Source organism: Zingiber officinale, unplaced genomic scaffold (genome assembly GCF_018446385.1).
Source record: "Zingiber officinale cultivar Zhangliang unplaced genomic scaffold, Zo_v1.1 ctg167, whole genome shotgun sequence".
Lineage (NCBI taxonomy): Eukaryota > Viridiplantae > Streptophyta > Magnoliopsida > Zingiberales > Zingiberaceae > Zingiber > Zingiber officinale.
Window position 1 is genome coordinate 824,531 of NW_024589857.1, and position 16,586 is coordinate 841,116.

A 16,586-nucleotide genomic window follows, 5' to 3' on the forward strand; every position below is an offset into this window, starting at 1 on the left:
CTAAATGAGTCAAACTTAAGTCAAGTTCATAACAAATAAATCAAATTAAGTTTAAATAATTGTTTTAAAAATTTAATCCATTTTAAATTTGACTTGATTATCTTATTATTAAATAAGTTTGAAAATCTTAAATCTTAACTCGGCTCAATTCATTTAGCGCCCTAGAGACATGGGGCACCCGATCACTTTGTCACAGATGTGGACAGAGGCATACACACTAAGGTTGAGAATCAAAGCAAGATACTTGATTAATTTGTCAAACATCTCGCCGTTGCACCTTGTCGGCACGTTGGCTATGATTTGTTGTTATAATGTAAAGTAATTACCACGGAGTAATAGTGACATGTAATAAAATATAATATTTTATTTAATTTATATATACATAATCTGTTCAAAAGTCGGAGAGACGGATACTGTGATGTAGCGCTCTTGTTGGTCTCCGGTGGACTTCGTTTCTGCCTGCAATACAAGCAGCGTCAGTGTCGAGTCAGGGAAGTGGTTCCGGTGATGCCCCTTCGACGCTCAAGTCAGTCTCTAGTAAGACAAGAAGCAAATAGAATTGTAGCGCAACAGTAGAAATCGCGAGAAAAGCATACCTCCGTCGATGTATGGACCCCCCTTTATATAGGGTTCCTGAAGCGTATATGCACACTTCTCAAAGCGAACACGTTGTCCCAAATTTTCCCTGAAGAGATATGTCAGTAAAGTGTCTCCAACACAGTACATTAACGGGTCGTGCATATCTCTGAAATGATAGTGGAAGCTTCCGCCGTACGATCCTCTGTCTGATCATGTCATCTATTGGCGGCAAAAGGATGTCGAAGGATATCCTGCTGTGCATGTTACCTAGCCAAACGGAATGGCTGCTCGGCTAGGATTCTGATATCCTTGCGTCTGTCGTCACACCGAGCGGGATGGTCGCTCGGCTGAAAGTCCCCTATCCGAATGTCGTCCTCTGCTAGGCCGAGCGAGATGGTCGCTCAACCGGGAGGCCACTATCGCGCTAAGCAGGAGAGTCGCTCGGTTGAAAGTCCTCGGTCTGTGTCGCCCGCCGTCGCGCAGAGCGGAGGAGTCGCTCGGTCGGCTTCTATGCGTCCTTTGAGCGTCGGTTTGATTATTCTGTGTCGGAGACGGTGGGTTAGTGCTTAACCTCCAGTCGAAATACGCCCTTCCCGACCGGTCAAATCCCTTCATCCGTTGACCGTCTTGACTTTGACTCTCATTATCTTCCACCGTGATAGTAGGACAGGTCCCTCATCATCACCCCATCAATATCTATATAGTAATTGTAGTAAATAGCTAGGTAGCTAGCTGGCTGTTATAAACTTTTTTAAATGGTTTTATAGAATTTAAATAATTTTGAATAAAAATTATTTTTATATAATAATTTTGATTATAATTTAAATAATTTTGAATAAAAAAATATTTTGATATAATAATATTTATATATAATAATTTTGATTAGAATGAAATATGATATTTTAGTTATTTTATAACGATTACATTAACTTTAAAAGTAAAAATATTCTTGAAATAAAATATAATGGGCCATTTGATTATTTACAAAAAAAAAAAAATACTTATTTAACGATTCATTAAATGTGAAATTTTAATTGTTACATAGAAGAGAAGCCTTTATTTATTTATCTATTTAAAATATCATAATATATTAATTAATTCTAAGACAAAAACTGCACTCGAAGAAGATGATCTCCGTCATTTTTACCTTCATTAAAAAAGTTGACGTCAAATCATCTGTATCAGCATTTCTAAATATAAAATTTATGTACTCCTCTAAATTGAAAAAATAAAATTTATTTTTTAAAGATTATAATTTTATTTAATTTGAAAGTGAAAAATAAAATAAAATAAAATAATAGAATGGATAATGTAAGTAGTAGAGAAAAAATAATTAATGTAATATGTAATGAAAAATAATAATCTAAATTTTAAAGATATTATAAAAAAAATAATATGCATACTGTAAGAATAAATAATATGAATACTTTAAGAATAAACTCCATAAAGCCATTAATATTCAAGCGAAATCAAATTCTCGTACGAAAGGTGAAACGAACGGAGCACTATGATCACCAACTAACGCAGAAACTAGGGGATTTCATAGCATAGGTAGCCATCAACTGTCATGGAAAAGAGAGGTCATTTTGCATCCTTGAGTCGATAGTCCAACCAGCACAATGCTAGTCTAGCCACCGCCGTGAGAATGCCTTTCTGCCGTTGACGGGGCTCACAACCGAAAAAATTCGGACTCAGGCCTGATCTATTTCACATTCATTACGACATGTTCAACTTCAACCCATAACTAGCTATAAAAGAGAAAAGGAATGCCTGTTCATCGTTCAAACATGGACTACATCGATCCAATTGACAATATGATAACTTAGAAATCGACAGATAAGTCCTCATTGCCCTACTAAAGAATTAGTTAAACACCTGAAACATTTGTTCCTTTGAGCAGAAACCCTTTATCAGAGCACTTTTAGCTGCAGATGAGACATAAAAATTGCTCTAGAAGGCCATTAATAAATCAACTGCCCTCGAGAAAATCACGCTCCGAGGGCATATTAGCTGCTGTTTCGCTAGTCATCTGACACTTTCTCGTATACGAAGAGAACACTTGTGCTTGAAATCTTACACCTCGATTTCAGGAGAATTAATTTCGGTGGCTACTTCTTTGTCAGCTTCGGCATCGGTGATTTCGGTGTTGGCATCGCAGTTGTCATCTGCGTCTTTTTCCTCAGTTTCTTCTTCTTTCTGGGAAAGTGATTCCTTCAACTTTCTCAGTTCCAAATCCTTCGCTTCCAGTTTCTCTTGCAAGATATAAACCTGACACAGACGACACATACAGTTACATGATTTTGAGCATTACCTTTGCTAGATTTACCTAATACAAGTAATTTGTGCCATCAAATACAAACAAATGTTACTATCCATTTAGGCGAGAGAATTGACCTATGAACTAGAAAAACATAATCAGTAGCGCAAAATGCTGAAACCAATCTACTAATAGTTTGCTCCTCTAAGCTTACAGAGTTTTTTAATTAGCACGCAAGTCACAACGTACCACGTGCTAAACTAGAGTGTCACGATAAAAGGATTCAATCAGTAGCATATTCAGTTATCAACACCAAACAAAGTTAAATACTAGTTATGAAACATAACATTATATCCAAAAGTAGAGAACCAAGCAGCAATGAAGCAATAATAATAAATACAGAAGTGGCAGTCACTAAGGGAACACCAAAACACTGAACCATCCCATATAAAGATGGTTTCTGGTTATCTAGTTGCAGTAGTGACCCCATAGACTTGTACTTTTGCCTCTCTAGAATTGCAATCATAGTAAGATCAAGGTTTATTCAATTTATAAGGACTCCCAAGCATATGTATTAACCGTTCATAGTTATGGCTTAGATAATTAAAGGCTCATTATCTAATGGTATGACATGGTTTATATGTCAATGTGACAATGTCAATGTCAACTAATATGAACCAAACAAATGTATAATCACACAAGATACACAAAATATCTGTGACAAAACAATTTTTAAATGAAGTGAAATAAAAAAATTTTAAAAAATATTTTTATATTTTTTCCTATGGGCTATTGGAGATTTTAACTACTTGGTTGATTCAAGAGTACCGTGTTACATGAGCATTTCATAATGATAATTCTCAGAATATTTTTTTCTCTTGATCTATAGTATAAATATAAATCATTTCTATTAGATCTTCTATCTATATTGTATTATCCTGTGACTAAGTTTATTACAAAGCATTTAGCTGATAATATCGAATTCCAAATACATTCTCTATATGATCCTTAGAATGCTAAAAGAAATAACTTGTTCTCCTTCCGTAAAGAATTCTTCTAATAACCCAAACTTAAACTTTGCAAAAAATTATTTGGTTGACTTTTATGTTTACCGACAAAAGATCTCGAGTAATATTCAAATGAGAAGCATAAACAAACTTAGCAGTATATCCCTAGTAGTAACACACCCAAACAGTTGGGACACAGTTTGTAGTCATATCACCTCTAGGTAGGTTTGGTGTGAAGAAAAGAACCTCGGCATGATCTAAACGTCAAATGGCATTACAAAATATATTTGATGATAAGTTATACGAGTATTACTTAAATAGCATCACCATGAAACAAAAGGCTAGATGGAAACTTCACTTCCCAAATAACCAATTCAGAGATGCATATTTGGATTAAACATAACTGGAAATTATAGAGATCATTCACTGTACCAACGAACTCAATTTGAGTCTCAAATTAGCACCAAAAAGTAACAGCTAAACCTTCTCCTCGATTGGTAGCATTTGTTAAGGAGTTCAAAAGAAACTGATCAAAGATTTGGAATTCTAGTCGTACTCCAATATTATCATATCGCATACGATTAAACAAAATAATGTAGTTCAACAAAAGACTACTGAAATCTACACCTCCTGTAGAAATATACTAATATTGAGAGAATATTTGTTCGCATATAGCCCTCCCAGTTTCCAGACATTTCAATTTCAATCTAAAAGCAACAAAATGGAATTGATTATTGTTAATGCTGTAGCTTACCATTTCATTTGAACTTTCAACATCATTTGTTAGGCCTTCCATGTGCTTGTATAATGCTGCATGAAACAAAAAATTATGAACATCAAGAATGCCTTTATAAATATATGGAAAAACAACTTTGGCAATGAGCAGAAAATTGCTCAGTACAATGATATTCAAAAATATTGGGCATGCAGGAACAAGAATTGTGAACTAAATTCAGAAAGCTGTTAAGATCAAGAGATTCAAATTACCAATGAAGGATGGATAAAACCAGAAACGAGTATCCTATATAATTATAGCAGGTCGTAAATATGTAAAGCCTTGCAAAGTGATGTTTAAATGAACATTGGCAATGCATAAAATATCAAGTAAAATGAATCGCCAAAAGGTGTCAAACTAAAATGGACCAGACTGATTCCAGATGGTATATGAAGATAGCAAATGGCAAGTTAACACAGGGTATATATAATTACTCATTAAAACTGGAAAGATGACAGAGGTATTAGAAATAGATTGACAAGAAAGATTTATAAAAGGGATATGATAAAACAATTCACAGAAAAAGTGCATTTTAACTACAGAAGTGAGGAAGATGAATATTCATTGTATATAAAAATATATATAGCAAGTAATATGCATAATCAGGAGGCATGGTAAATTAGAAGTTGCTGTGCAAACCTTCAAATTGGTTTCTTAGTTCTGCATTTTGAGACTTAAGTACTGAGATCTTCATTCCCAATTCATGGATCTACAAAAAGAGCCAATTAAGGTTTGCAAGGTAAAAAAATAGTAAATATGTAAGAGGTGACTCTCCGATATATTGATTTGTGTATGCTGAAAAATTTGAATGAAGAACTTCAGAAGGTGATGTGAATACTAAATATAAATAATCCATCTTTAAAGGAAAGAAATAAATAAATAAAAACCTTAAGCACCTAAGACACTCTCAAACCCATCTCATGAATGTAAACAAATGGTATCTGATGCGGCACAGGTCAATTGATTTAGCCCTTCTGATGCAGAAAGAAATAATGCATTTAAACACAGAATGAATGTCCTAAATAATATGGGATGTAACATAGAGACAAGTGGTATTACTTTGCCTTCAGATGCCATAGCCCCAATCTCCTCATTCTCCTCCTGTAATGTTCTACACTTTGACATTAACATTTTTCCAAGCTTACTGGAAGCAGTAAAGTTGACAGCAGCAAGATTGTCTTGCAATTCTTTGATTTTTTTCTCTTTCTCTTCAACCAAATTCTGGTACATAACGCAACTGACTATGACCTCTCAATAACAGTGAGATTGTAAAGAAACTGACAGTAACACTAAGCACAGTTACAAGAAATAAAGAAGCAAGTTACAAAAAAAAAAACTCCATTAACATCTATCCTTCTGAAGTACCTTTAGACGAGTAAACTCCTCATGTATGGCAGGATCAAGTAATAATCGCCTTGTCTGTGAAAAGAACATAGCAAACAAAACAATAAAAAAAAAAAGACAATTACCAAGGAAGCTATCTGATAACTTCTAATCTACAGAACAGATCCAATGGTTCCAAAAGAAGATTAAGAAAGAAAACTGCATTGGAGACATGCATACAACATAAAAAGGAATAGGCCAGTGGTCAAAATTCAAACTATCATAAGCAGGAAATGAAATATTGTGTACTTGTAAACCAATTTAAATAAGCAAATAACTCAAATTCACAGCCAACTAAAAAAAAGGACAAAATAGAGAAAACATAGGTGCTTGAAATAGCTAAGTCATGTAGTCTTTGTAGACATACTCCACATATCCCCTTGTCCTTTCATTGTACTTCCATAAAATTTGCCATATTGATTTCCCACTCATTCAAACAGGCAAAAGGCAGAATACCCTTCAGAGACCACAAGCGCTAGCAACTGCATCTCATGAACTGGCTAATAACTTATCTATTGCCTAGTGGAGCAAAAAGACAAAGTTCCTGGAACTAAGACCTTTCGGTACAAAAGATTGGGATTTGCAGACAGCCAAATGACTGGAATAATTCTTTTCCAGAATAGCTACATCCCAGTTCAATCTAGACAAACATTAGACTTTCATATATATAAAAAGAATTAACTATTTCTGAATCCCTAGTGGATTACATTTGCTACAACCGAATTCGTAGTTTACTAAATTCCCAGTCAAGTATATAAAAGATGCATAGAATACCAGAAACAAACAGATTCAACTGAGACAAAACATGTAAGCACATTTTAGAGGAAAATGAATCCAATGTCATATTCTAGTTCAACTTCAAGCGTATTAGTCAAATCGTCTAAAAGTTCATTTAAGTAAATGATTAAAAAGCTAAAACTTTATTATGTCCAAATTTCCATCACCATGAAATTTAAGGGAATGTTGTGATAGTAACCGACCATTTATCACTGTCTGAATGAACCAGTTATGTTAAGATTCCCTGGCATTTTACTTGATGTAAATCTGAGTCTGTGATAGCTTTAACTATTTGCATGTTTGCTAATATTAAGAAAAAAGGATCGATGCAGAGTGACACTTGACCAAGGTACTTTAGAAAATTATTATTGGAAATACAGTGCATCTTATGAAGTGGCAGAACAATTATCAATTGATGAACTTTTAGGGGGGAAAAGACAGATCAATAGCACTCGCATTATCCAAAATTGATAGCCAACTTACTTTATATAGTAAAAGGTAGATGCTCATGAATCATACCTGCATTGACGGCGGTCTCAGCTGAGTCTTCAAGTCTCGAACCGCAGACTAGAACATAACCAAATGACCAAACTCAATAATCTCGGATAACCAGGCTAGGTGCAAATAACTTACAAAAAACTAAACAGCATTTAAAAACAGAACATTTTTTGAACCCGAAATAATTAAATGCATTGTGTGTCAAGTTGTTGATGGGTTTGATTCTTGATTCGTAAAACATTTCGAAACTCCATAAAATATGGCCCTAATCTTGGTAGAAACACTAATGCAAGGGTGCAATGTTATCACTATTCCAGTGACCAGTGACAAGTTGATTAGTAATTATCCTGTTCCTGTCTTTCTTTAAAAGGGGAGATATAGTAACGGAAAATCATACTCCAAAATACACTAAAAATAAGTACTATAAAGCTTCATTGACTTGTGTATGTCAGTATGATGAGGGAATTAGAAAAAATAATGCAGCATATGACTAAAGGTAAGAAAGATACTGGAAGGTAGTTTACCTTGAGATCAGCAATTTCCTGCTCTCTTTTTGCAAAAGTGACAATAAACGCAGCCTCTCTTTTCTTAGCTTTCTCTAGCTGAAAGTAACAAATTCGATGGATTGCACTGACACTCAAGACTTGGCTATGCAATGAGGTTATGCATCAAGAAATATAGAATCCAACCAACCTGTTCCTTTAAGGATTCTTCAGAAGACTTTAAGTTCTGGAGATAAGTTAACACCAATCCAGGTTCTATATCAACAGAACCAGTAAGTGAAGAGAAACATTCCGACAAAATGAAAGAAAGCTGTATTTAGAAAAGTAAAAAAACCTGGAGACATTCCAGTTGGAGTGGCTGGTCGATACTGAAAGGCAGAATGCCATTTTTGAATCTCTGATTTAGCAACTTCTAACTCTTGCTGAAACACATGGATAAATTGTTCCCAGAAAATATTATCAAGATACAGTTTTTCATTATGTATGTCAAACAATACAGAAACTTCTGGTGTTAAAATTTTTAAGTGCATAAAAATGCATTACTAATCTACAAAAACGGATTATCAAAGAAGAAATGTTATCTATCAACCATTGAATAGGAATCTATCTGAAAAAGTGAACTTATGAGCTAACAAATATGAAATTCCAAAATTCCATACATCATCATTGTGCTGGAGAAGCACTGACTATATTCAATTTGAAAACCCAAAAAAAATGAAATAAAACATAAACAACAATGCTGCCTTATTAAAATAGAAGCAAAATGGTGATTGTTCCCAGGCCAAAAAAGAAAAAAGGTGCAGCCAGGAGTAAAAGTAAAGGCCTACAAAATTAAACTTGTTTTAACTTTCAGCATCATGAATTTTATACTACAGATCAACTCTCAAGCAACCTAGATGATTTCTACTAGAATTATCTTAGGCCTTCTTCTAAATTTTGCACTGCTACTAAACTTGTCTTGTCTATGGCATCTAGTCTTCTTTAAATACATGTAGATGATTTGCCCTCATTTGAATTTATTATAGCCAAATAAGTTCTTCGCATATGAAGATTTTTTTTTAAAATCCAAGTTTCATATACGTCCAACACTCAAAGACACAAATACTGAAGGAGTCTTAATATCCCTCTGCACTTTCAGGGTTTAACTATTATGCTTCCAAAATTGTTAATTTTTTACTAAATATAAAGATATTGTATGCTATAAATAAATCAATTTGGATAAACTCAATCTCACCATACAAAATATTCATTGTGCAGCTAATAGACTCTATCACAAAATAGACATAAAACTGAAAAGTGATGTTTGAGAATCAGAACAATCCATCAAAAACACATTAGGCATAGACAGTATGAACAATATTGATAACAAAATGGAACGCCATAATTATCAGCAACAGAATGTTACATTAAAGCAACTAAAGAAATCTACTATCACATACCTGGGATGATGCAAGATTATCTTTACAATTCTGCAAACTATTAAAAAATATTGACTAAGAGAGTGATGTAATATCAAAAGAAAACAATTGTAATATCAAAAGAAAACAATCGAATGTCCTCATCCATCTTATATGTACCTTTCACGCAGAGACAAAATCATTCCAGTGGTCATTCCAGGTCCACTTTCTTCTATTTTTGGTTTTCCCTGCATTGCAAACAAATAGATTCAGGCTGCCTATCTGCATTTTACAACCTTTTTCTTGTGTTTGTCAAAAGCGTTTGAACCAAACTATAAGCTTCCAAGCTAAAATAGTGACTGCAAGTGACAATGCAATAAGCATAGAAAAGGATAATGAAATTATTTAGGTAATCTATGCTTAGTGACTTCAAATGCAAAAGTAAACATCACAATATCTGTATCACTGGAGTGCCAGATAAACAAATGCTTCATTCAGTAGGTGTAATAAGAAGTTTGCAAATGCAATAATAAAGTATTTACAGGTTATCCAAGAATCAGAATTAACTGAGATGTATCATAATATGCTATGGGTTGTAATATGTTATATGCATTCATTCAGATAATTTCCAGATAAACACAATATGGCAGGAAATTTTCCAAGAATCTTTGAGCGGTAAGTCTTCAAAATATTTAAAAAAAAAAGTTACCTTTATCTTGCTGGTCAAGGAAAAAAAACGTAACTACAGCAATTTAAAAGAGACAGGATCAACAAAACCTTTCTGGAGTCCAGAAAGACAAAAAATGTGCGGCCTCTTGTATTTTAGAAAACGTATTCATAAATACCTTACGACCAAATAAATCCTCTTCTTCTTCATCGAGATCTCCAAACTTTCTCTTACCATCTGCAAGTTCAACGAGTAACAAGAGTCCAAATAGGTCGGGGGATAAGGATTAAAGAGGGAAAAGGAATACCTGAATGTTTGGTACTACTCTGGCTTCCAGGAACGTCTCCTCCAAAATCATCTTCCTGCGTTGTCAAAAAAATATCAACAAAAAAAAAAAAATGTAAATCCGCGACAGAACGCCGGGAAGGTTAAGCGAAGAGTCGCTCACATCGTCGAGGTTTAGAGTAGATGTCATCACTGAATAGTTCCTTCGCCTACCTACCTACCTCTACCGTCCCCTACAGCCGGAGGAAAGAGAGCAAGGAAGCGATAAAATAATGATACAAATTGGAGGAGGATAATAAACTGATGCCGAACAACCTCGCCTGTGTGCTTCGGATCGCGTTTGAGTAGAAAGAGAGGAGGGAAGACGACGGCCGTAGGGTTCTACCTCTCGCGATCCTTCTCGGTTACTCGGAGGGGGACGCAACCAACCGAGCGACGGTGGAAACCTACCAGATCGAAGTTAATGGGCAAAATTTCACTTTGCCCCTTACATGTTATCAAAACCACCTGCGATAGTTCGCAGCGATGTCAGTTTACCTATTTACCCCTCCTTTTATTATTATTACTAGTTTTTTTTTTTACTAAGATTGTTAATTTAAAATCATCTTTGCGACTAGAGCCGTCAATTTGGGTTGGACCCGTCGGATTGACCCGTCCCGTCAAATAATTTAAGCAGGTTGGGTTGGAACTTTATCAACCCAAGCCCGTCGTGGACCAATCCGCCTAGGCCCGCGACCCACGCGGGTACGCCCGCGATGGACTTGGGTTGACCCGCGGGTTGAGAAACATATGTAAACTAAGTTTTATGTCATTTTATTATCTTTCTTTGTTATAATTTTGAAATAAAAATAGTACTTTTCATCCAACATAAGTATTTGTTTGTGTCCATTTATATTTAAAATATATATTTGTGGATACATTTAATTGATTAAATTTTTCTGAAGTAAAACGTTGTAGATATGAAATATTTTTTATTTTTTTTAAAAAAAAATTGATTGGCCCGCGGGTTGATCCGTCAAACCCGCAACCCGCCTTGGATTTGGTTGGGTTGGAAATTTCCCAATCCGCCATGTTGATAGGTCAGCCCGCTCCGTCTCATCAAATAGTTGGCCCGTCACGGATCGACCCGTCCTGTCACATATTGACCCGTCTGATAGGGAGATGAAGTAATAAAAACCCAAACTAAAAAAAATAAAGTCGGTGCCCAGCATTAATAACCAAACTCAAGTGTTTTAATTTATGACAAATGATTAAAATTTATTGTTATATTCTAAGTTATTTATCGAGTTTGAATGATTAAATAGTTTGATGGGATTTGATATTAGGACGAAGTTTAGTTAGATTTGAACGACTTGATAACTAGCTTTTTTGAATTTTTTTAAAATAAGTGCACAATGGAATGAATAAAAGAAGAACGAACATGAGCAGTTTGAATTTTGTTCGGAGTCTTCCACGACTCCAACTTTAAAACTTGGGTCCTCTAAACCTTTTTCATGGGTTGGTAACAAAATTATCAACCTTAGAATTTAATATGCGGGAAAAAGCGATAGAAAAATTATGCAATAACTACACATTACCAAAGTCTAGACTCGTTTGAGTATGTAGTGGCGTTGTATCATTCATGCGTCGTTGAAGCTTAAATGCAGCAGCATTGCAAGGTCATAGAATAATGTAAGGGCTTCTGTATGAGTTGAGTTTCTTCTATTGGTCGAACAACTCTTTTATTGAATATTGAGGCGCCTCCAACCTCATCTAAGGTGCCTCCAATATCAAAATTGATCTCGTAAACTTCGGACTTAATCAGCTCTGTGAGCCTCAGTTTCTATCCACGCAAGGGCGCCTCCAGGTGCCTCCAATGGTTCTCTGAGGCACCTCCAGCACACTCCAAGGCGGCTTCCCGCAGCAAAACTTTATCCACAAAGTTTATCTCCTCGAAGGCGCCTTCAACCTATCCAGGGCGCCTTCATTCGAGCTCTAAGGCGCCTCCAACCACCTTCGAGGAGTATCGAGCACTGTTCATCTGAGAGTTAACTTTTGCACTTTACTCCTGTAAAATACGTTAGTAAATATAACCTGTAAAATAAAGTTAGTTCAATATAAAATAAATGTATTATGACTTAGATCCTATCTTACAAAGATCATGATCTAATATTGATTTGAACTTAGACTTCCAAAATGGATCTAAGTTGGATCAACACTTACAGCCCCATTGGGGCTCCTCCTCACTAGATTTCTTTCCTCCAGTTGTTTACCTGACCTTACTTGCCAAACATCTGATCCTCTAGATCTGTTTGGACTTTCTTTATCCCTGCTTAGTATCTGATCATCCTGATAAACTAAGACTTTCCTACAATACTAAGCTAGCACAATAGATATAAAATAATAAAGTAAAATAGTATTATTAGTATTAAGAATTCGCTAATCTGGTCAATTGGAAACCACTCAATCACATATGCTTAGGGTTTTACTCCTCCATGATTTCTCATTACCTAGGGTTACCTACCTAAGGTTGCCTAGCTTCACTCACCAGGACTTCCATTACCTGGCTTTACATAACAGGACTTCCATCATCTATCCTCACTCACTAGAGTCTAACTTTATTTACTAGGACTTCTATTACCTGACTCACTTACCAGGACTTTCACCACCGATCTTCACTCACTAGGGTCTGGCTTCATTCACCAGGACTTCCATCACCTATCTTCACTCATTATGGTTTGACTTTACTCATCAGGACTTCCACCACCTAACTTCACTTACTAGGATCTAACTTCACTCATCAGTACTTCCCCTTGCTGTAAGTGCCCCGTGATAGTTTTGATGCTTGTGTATTTGATCCTTGTGTCTAAGTGTGCAGGAGCTTAGAAACATAAAAATTTGAGCGGAAAACTCAGTTAGCGAGAAGGATGACATGGGAAGGGAGTCAACGGCCTTGGTGCATCTGAAAGACAAAGTGCTGCGGAAGAGTACGCTAGCTGACGAGAAGGAAGCGCGTGGTATTTCTGAGGGATGAGAAGCCAGAGCGGAAGACTGCTCGAGGAGGGAAGATCGAAGTTGGATTCGGGTGAGCTCAACTCTAGAAGGTCGGAGGATCACCTAAGCAACCGGAGATCGCGCTGAACAGTCAACCTGAGGTTGACTGATCCGAGTGCCTCGACAAGATGGTCCAGGCGCCCGGACCATCAAGGCAACTCATAGGTGCCTCGTCGTAGTGTTGTTGTTGTGGATCACCTTTGGGTCCACGTTGTTAGGACCAAAAGTAGCTAGAGGGGGGGTGAATAGCTCGTCGCGTGCCCGGTGTTCGGCGATACTTGTTTCTTCGAAGATGTGCAGCGGAAAATACAGAAACAAATCACACAACGCTAACACGGTTGGTTTACTTGGTATCCACCTCACAAGAGGTGACTAGTCCAAGGATCCACACCAACACACACACCCTCCACTAATAAAACTCTCCTTTATGGTAACTGCCAAAGGCGGAGAAGCCCTACAAGACTCAATACAAGAAGAAGAAAGGATAGTAAAGAAATACAAGCTTACAAGCTTACAATGAGTGCACAAACCCTAACCCTAGTTTCTTCTTCTTGCTTTGATCCGCCTCTTGACTTGGAAGAGCCTCCAAGAACCTTCAAGAACTGGCGATCTCGAGCTTGAGAAGAGCTGTGGAGGAGCTGGTGAAGATCTGAAATGAATCGGTGAAGAGATAAGAACGCCGGCTCAAATACGACTCAGCGGTCGGATCCCGATCGATTCGATTTTCCCAATCGATCGGGAGGCTTTGGATCGATCCACGGATCGATCCGCGCTGCTCGAGCGGCGGATCGATCCACGGATCGATCCAGCGCTTATCGCGGGAAGCAGCAGCGTCCCAATCGATCCACTGATCGATTGAGACCTCTGGATCGATCAACTGATCGATCCAGAGGCTTTCTGTTCGCTGGGAAAGATCTGGATCGATCCACTGATCGATCCAGAGCCTGGATCGATCCAGCACTTGGTTTTTGCCCAAAACCAAGTCTCAAACCTCCCAAACCAACATCCGGTCAACCTTAACCTGTTGATACGTCATGCCTAGCATCTAGTCACTCCCTTGACCTGCTAAGACTCCCTCACCAAGTCTCCGGTCAATCCCTTTGACCCACTTGGACTTTTCTTTCATGCCAAGTATCCGGTCACTCTCTTGACCTACTTGGACTTTCACCTAGCTTCACTCACTAGGATTTTCAATCTGCCTAGCTTCACTCACTAGGTCTTTCACACTGCCTAGCTTCACTCACTAGGTCTTTCACTTGGTTTCACTCACCAGGAATTTCCTTCTGCCTGGCTTCACTCACCAGGACTTCCATACTGCCTAGCTTCACTCACTAGGACTTTCACCTTGCTTCACTCACCAGGATTTCCATCTGCCTAGCTTCACTCACTAGGACTTTCACCTGCTTCACTCACCAGGGTTTCCTTCCAGTCAGGTATACTTACTTGACTCTTCTTCATTCACACTGATCAGTCCCTGATCAAAATCTCCCCATATAAACAACTGCACCTGCATTATCCATGTATCTACATGTATTGTCAAACATCGAAACTATGACTAAGACTTAAGCTTGGTCAAGCTAACCAGTCAACCTTGACCTAAGGGATATTGCACCAACACACATCAGCAGTAGTCCGAGCACCTGGACATGGTTTAGGTGCCCAGACATGGTCCAGGTGCCCGGACATGAAAAATTCAATCTTGAAGCCATTGCACGGAGATAAAGTTTGCCTCTCTGGGGGCGCCCGGAGTTTCTACGTCAACAAATGGCTAATTTCGACCAATGAGTTATAAATAGAGTCCTGATCTTCTTCATTCAGAACAACACTTACTGTAATTGAATTTCTATTCTGTTCTTCAAGTTCTATGCTTTCAACATCCTATACGAGGCTTCTCCACCTCTGACTTGTGTCGAAGAAGGAGTCTGCTAGTTGAGCTTCACTTGTCTTGGATTAGCAACCTCCCTAGTTGTAAACCAAGTAAATAATTTTGTCTTGTACTTATTTTATGCAATTTTACTTTTGTTTATTAAAGTGTTTGTCTTAATTAAAGTCAAAAGTTTTGGAAAGGGTATTTTGCTATTTTAGGCAATTCACCCTCTCTTGTCGGTCACACCAGGACCAACAAATGGTATCAGAGGGAGGATGCTTCAGAAGGACTAACTGACGATCAAAGCAAATAAATTGATGGTCAGGCCAAGTCTCAACCCGCCAAAGTTCGAGGGGGAGTTCACACACTGAAAACGCCGAATGGAGGTATTTCTAAGAATAGATTTCGAAATTCTTTTAATAATATAGTATGATTTTGTAGTTCTTAAGGATCAATAAGGAGAAGAGAAAGAAGAAAATCTTTGGATGAAGAAGGAACAAAGTGACTTCATATCCAATAGTAGAGCGAAATACCACTTGCTAAGTGTATTACCGCTCAAGAAGCAGCCGCATTGGAAGCTACATCTCGACCAAATAACTCTGGGAGAAATTCTTGGAGTTCCATGAAAGCACATTCAATGCAAAGCCTACACGATGACTAACAAACCTCCACTTGGAAAAAGGTGAGACGGTGGCTCAACTACACGCGAAGATCAAGGAGTTGATCATCAGACTAATTAATCTCAGTAAAATGGTAACCAACTGGGACTCTGTCCGCTACGCACCCAACATCTTTCCCAGAACTCCAAAGTGGACCTCGATCACAGACGTCTACTACATCTCTAAGGACTAGGAGGTAAGTACTTTAGAAGAACTTTTTTCAACATTAGAATTACATGAATCTAAATGTGCAGGTACAAGAAAGGAGTCAATCCAGAACCTGACACTAAGAGCTAACAAGAAAGACGAACCCGAGTCAGACTCAAACCTTGATGTAAACCAAGAAGATTTCATGGTAAGAAAATCCAAAGAGCAAGCGAAAGATTCGATGCTACAATTATCAGAAAAAAGGATACATGAAGGATGACTGCCTGGAGCTTATGAAGGAGAAAGATAAAGGCCAAAGTGAAACAAGCACAACAATCTCAAGGCCACTTGGAATGAAAGTTCATCATCTGAATCTGAGATACAAGCCTATGCTAGACTAGCACTGATGGCTAGTCACGAAGAACCAAGCAACTTGGAAGCTAGCATAGATTAAGGGGAGCTACATTTGAATAAAGCAATTGTGAAGAAGAAGAATTCAGCTTTAGATTAGATCTGATAAGTGAGGTATGTATTCTACCATCTGACCAATTATGTTATGGTATAAAATCAATGTTCAAATATTTATGTAAGCTTAAAACTAAGAATATAAATTTTAAAATGGAAAATATAAATTTAAAAACAATTTTAGCTAAAGTATGCCCATTAGAAGAATTTGATAAAGTTAAAACTGGAAATGCAAAATTGAAAGAACAAATAGACAATTAAAAAAAGTTTGCATGTTCAAATTTTAT

General features: G+C 37.0%; 1 protein-coding gene across 1 annotated transcript; it reads right to left on the reverse strand.

Moving 5' to 3' along the window:
* Window positions 1–2,303: 2,303 nt before the first annotated feature.
* LOC122036478 (FKBP12-interacting protein of 37 kDa) lies at window positions 2,304–10,604 on the reverse strand. The gene is made up of 15 exons (XM_042595805.1): window positions 10,444–10,604; window positions 10,292–10,361; window positions 10,151–10,205; window positions 10,022–10,080; window positions 9,357–9,424; window positions 9,219–9,255; window positions 8,114–8,201; window positions 7,970–8,034; window positions 7,801–7,878; window positions 7,298–7,345; window positions 5,984–6,037; window positions 5,678–5,839; window positions 5,258–5,327; window positions 4,598–4,653; window positions 2,304–2,847 (listed from the first exon to the last, which is right to left on the reverse strand). The coding sequence occupies exons 2-15, from the start codon at window positions 10,316–10,318 to the stop codon at window positions 2,653–2,655; spliced, it is 1,062 nt and encodes a 353-aa protein (XP_042451739.1). The 5' UTR covers window positions 10,319–10,361; window positions 10,444–10,604; the 3' UTR covers window positions 2,304–2,652.
* Window positions 10,605–16,586: the final 5,982 nt, after the last annotated feature.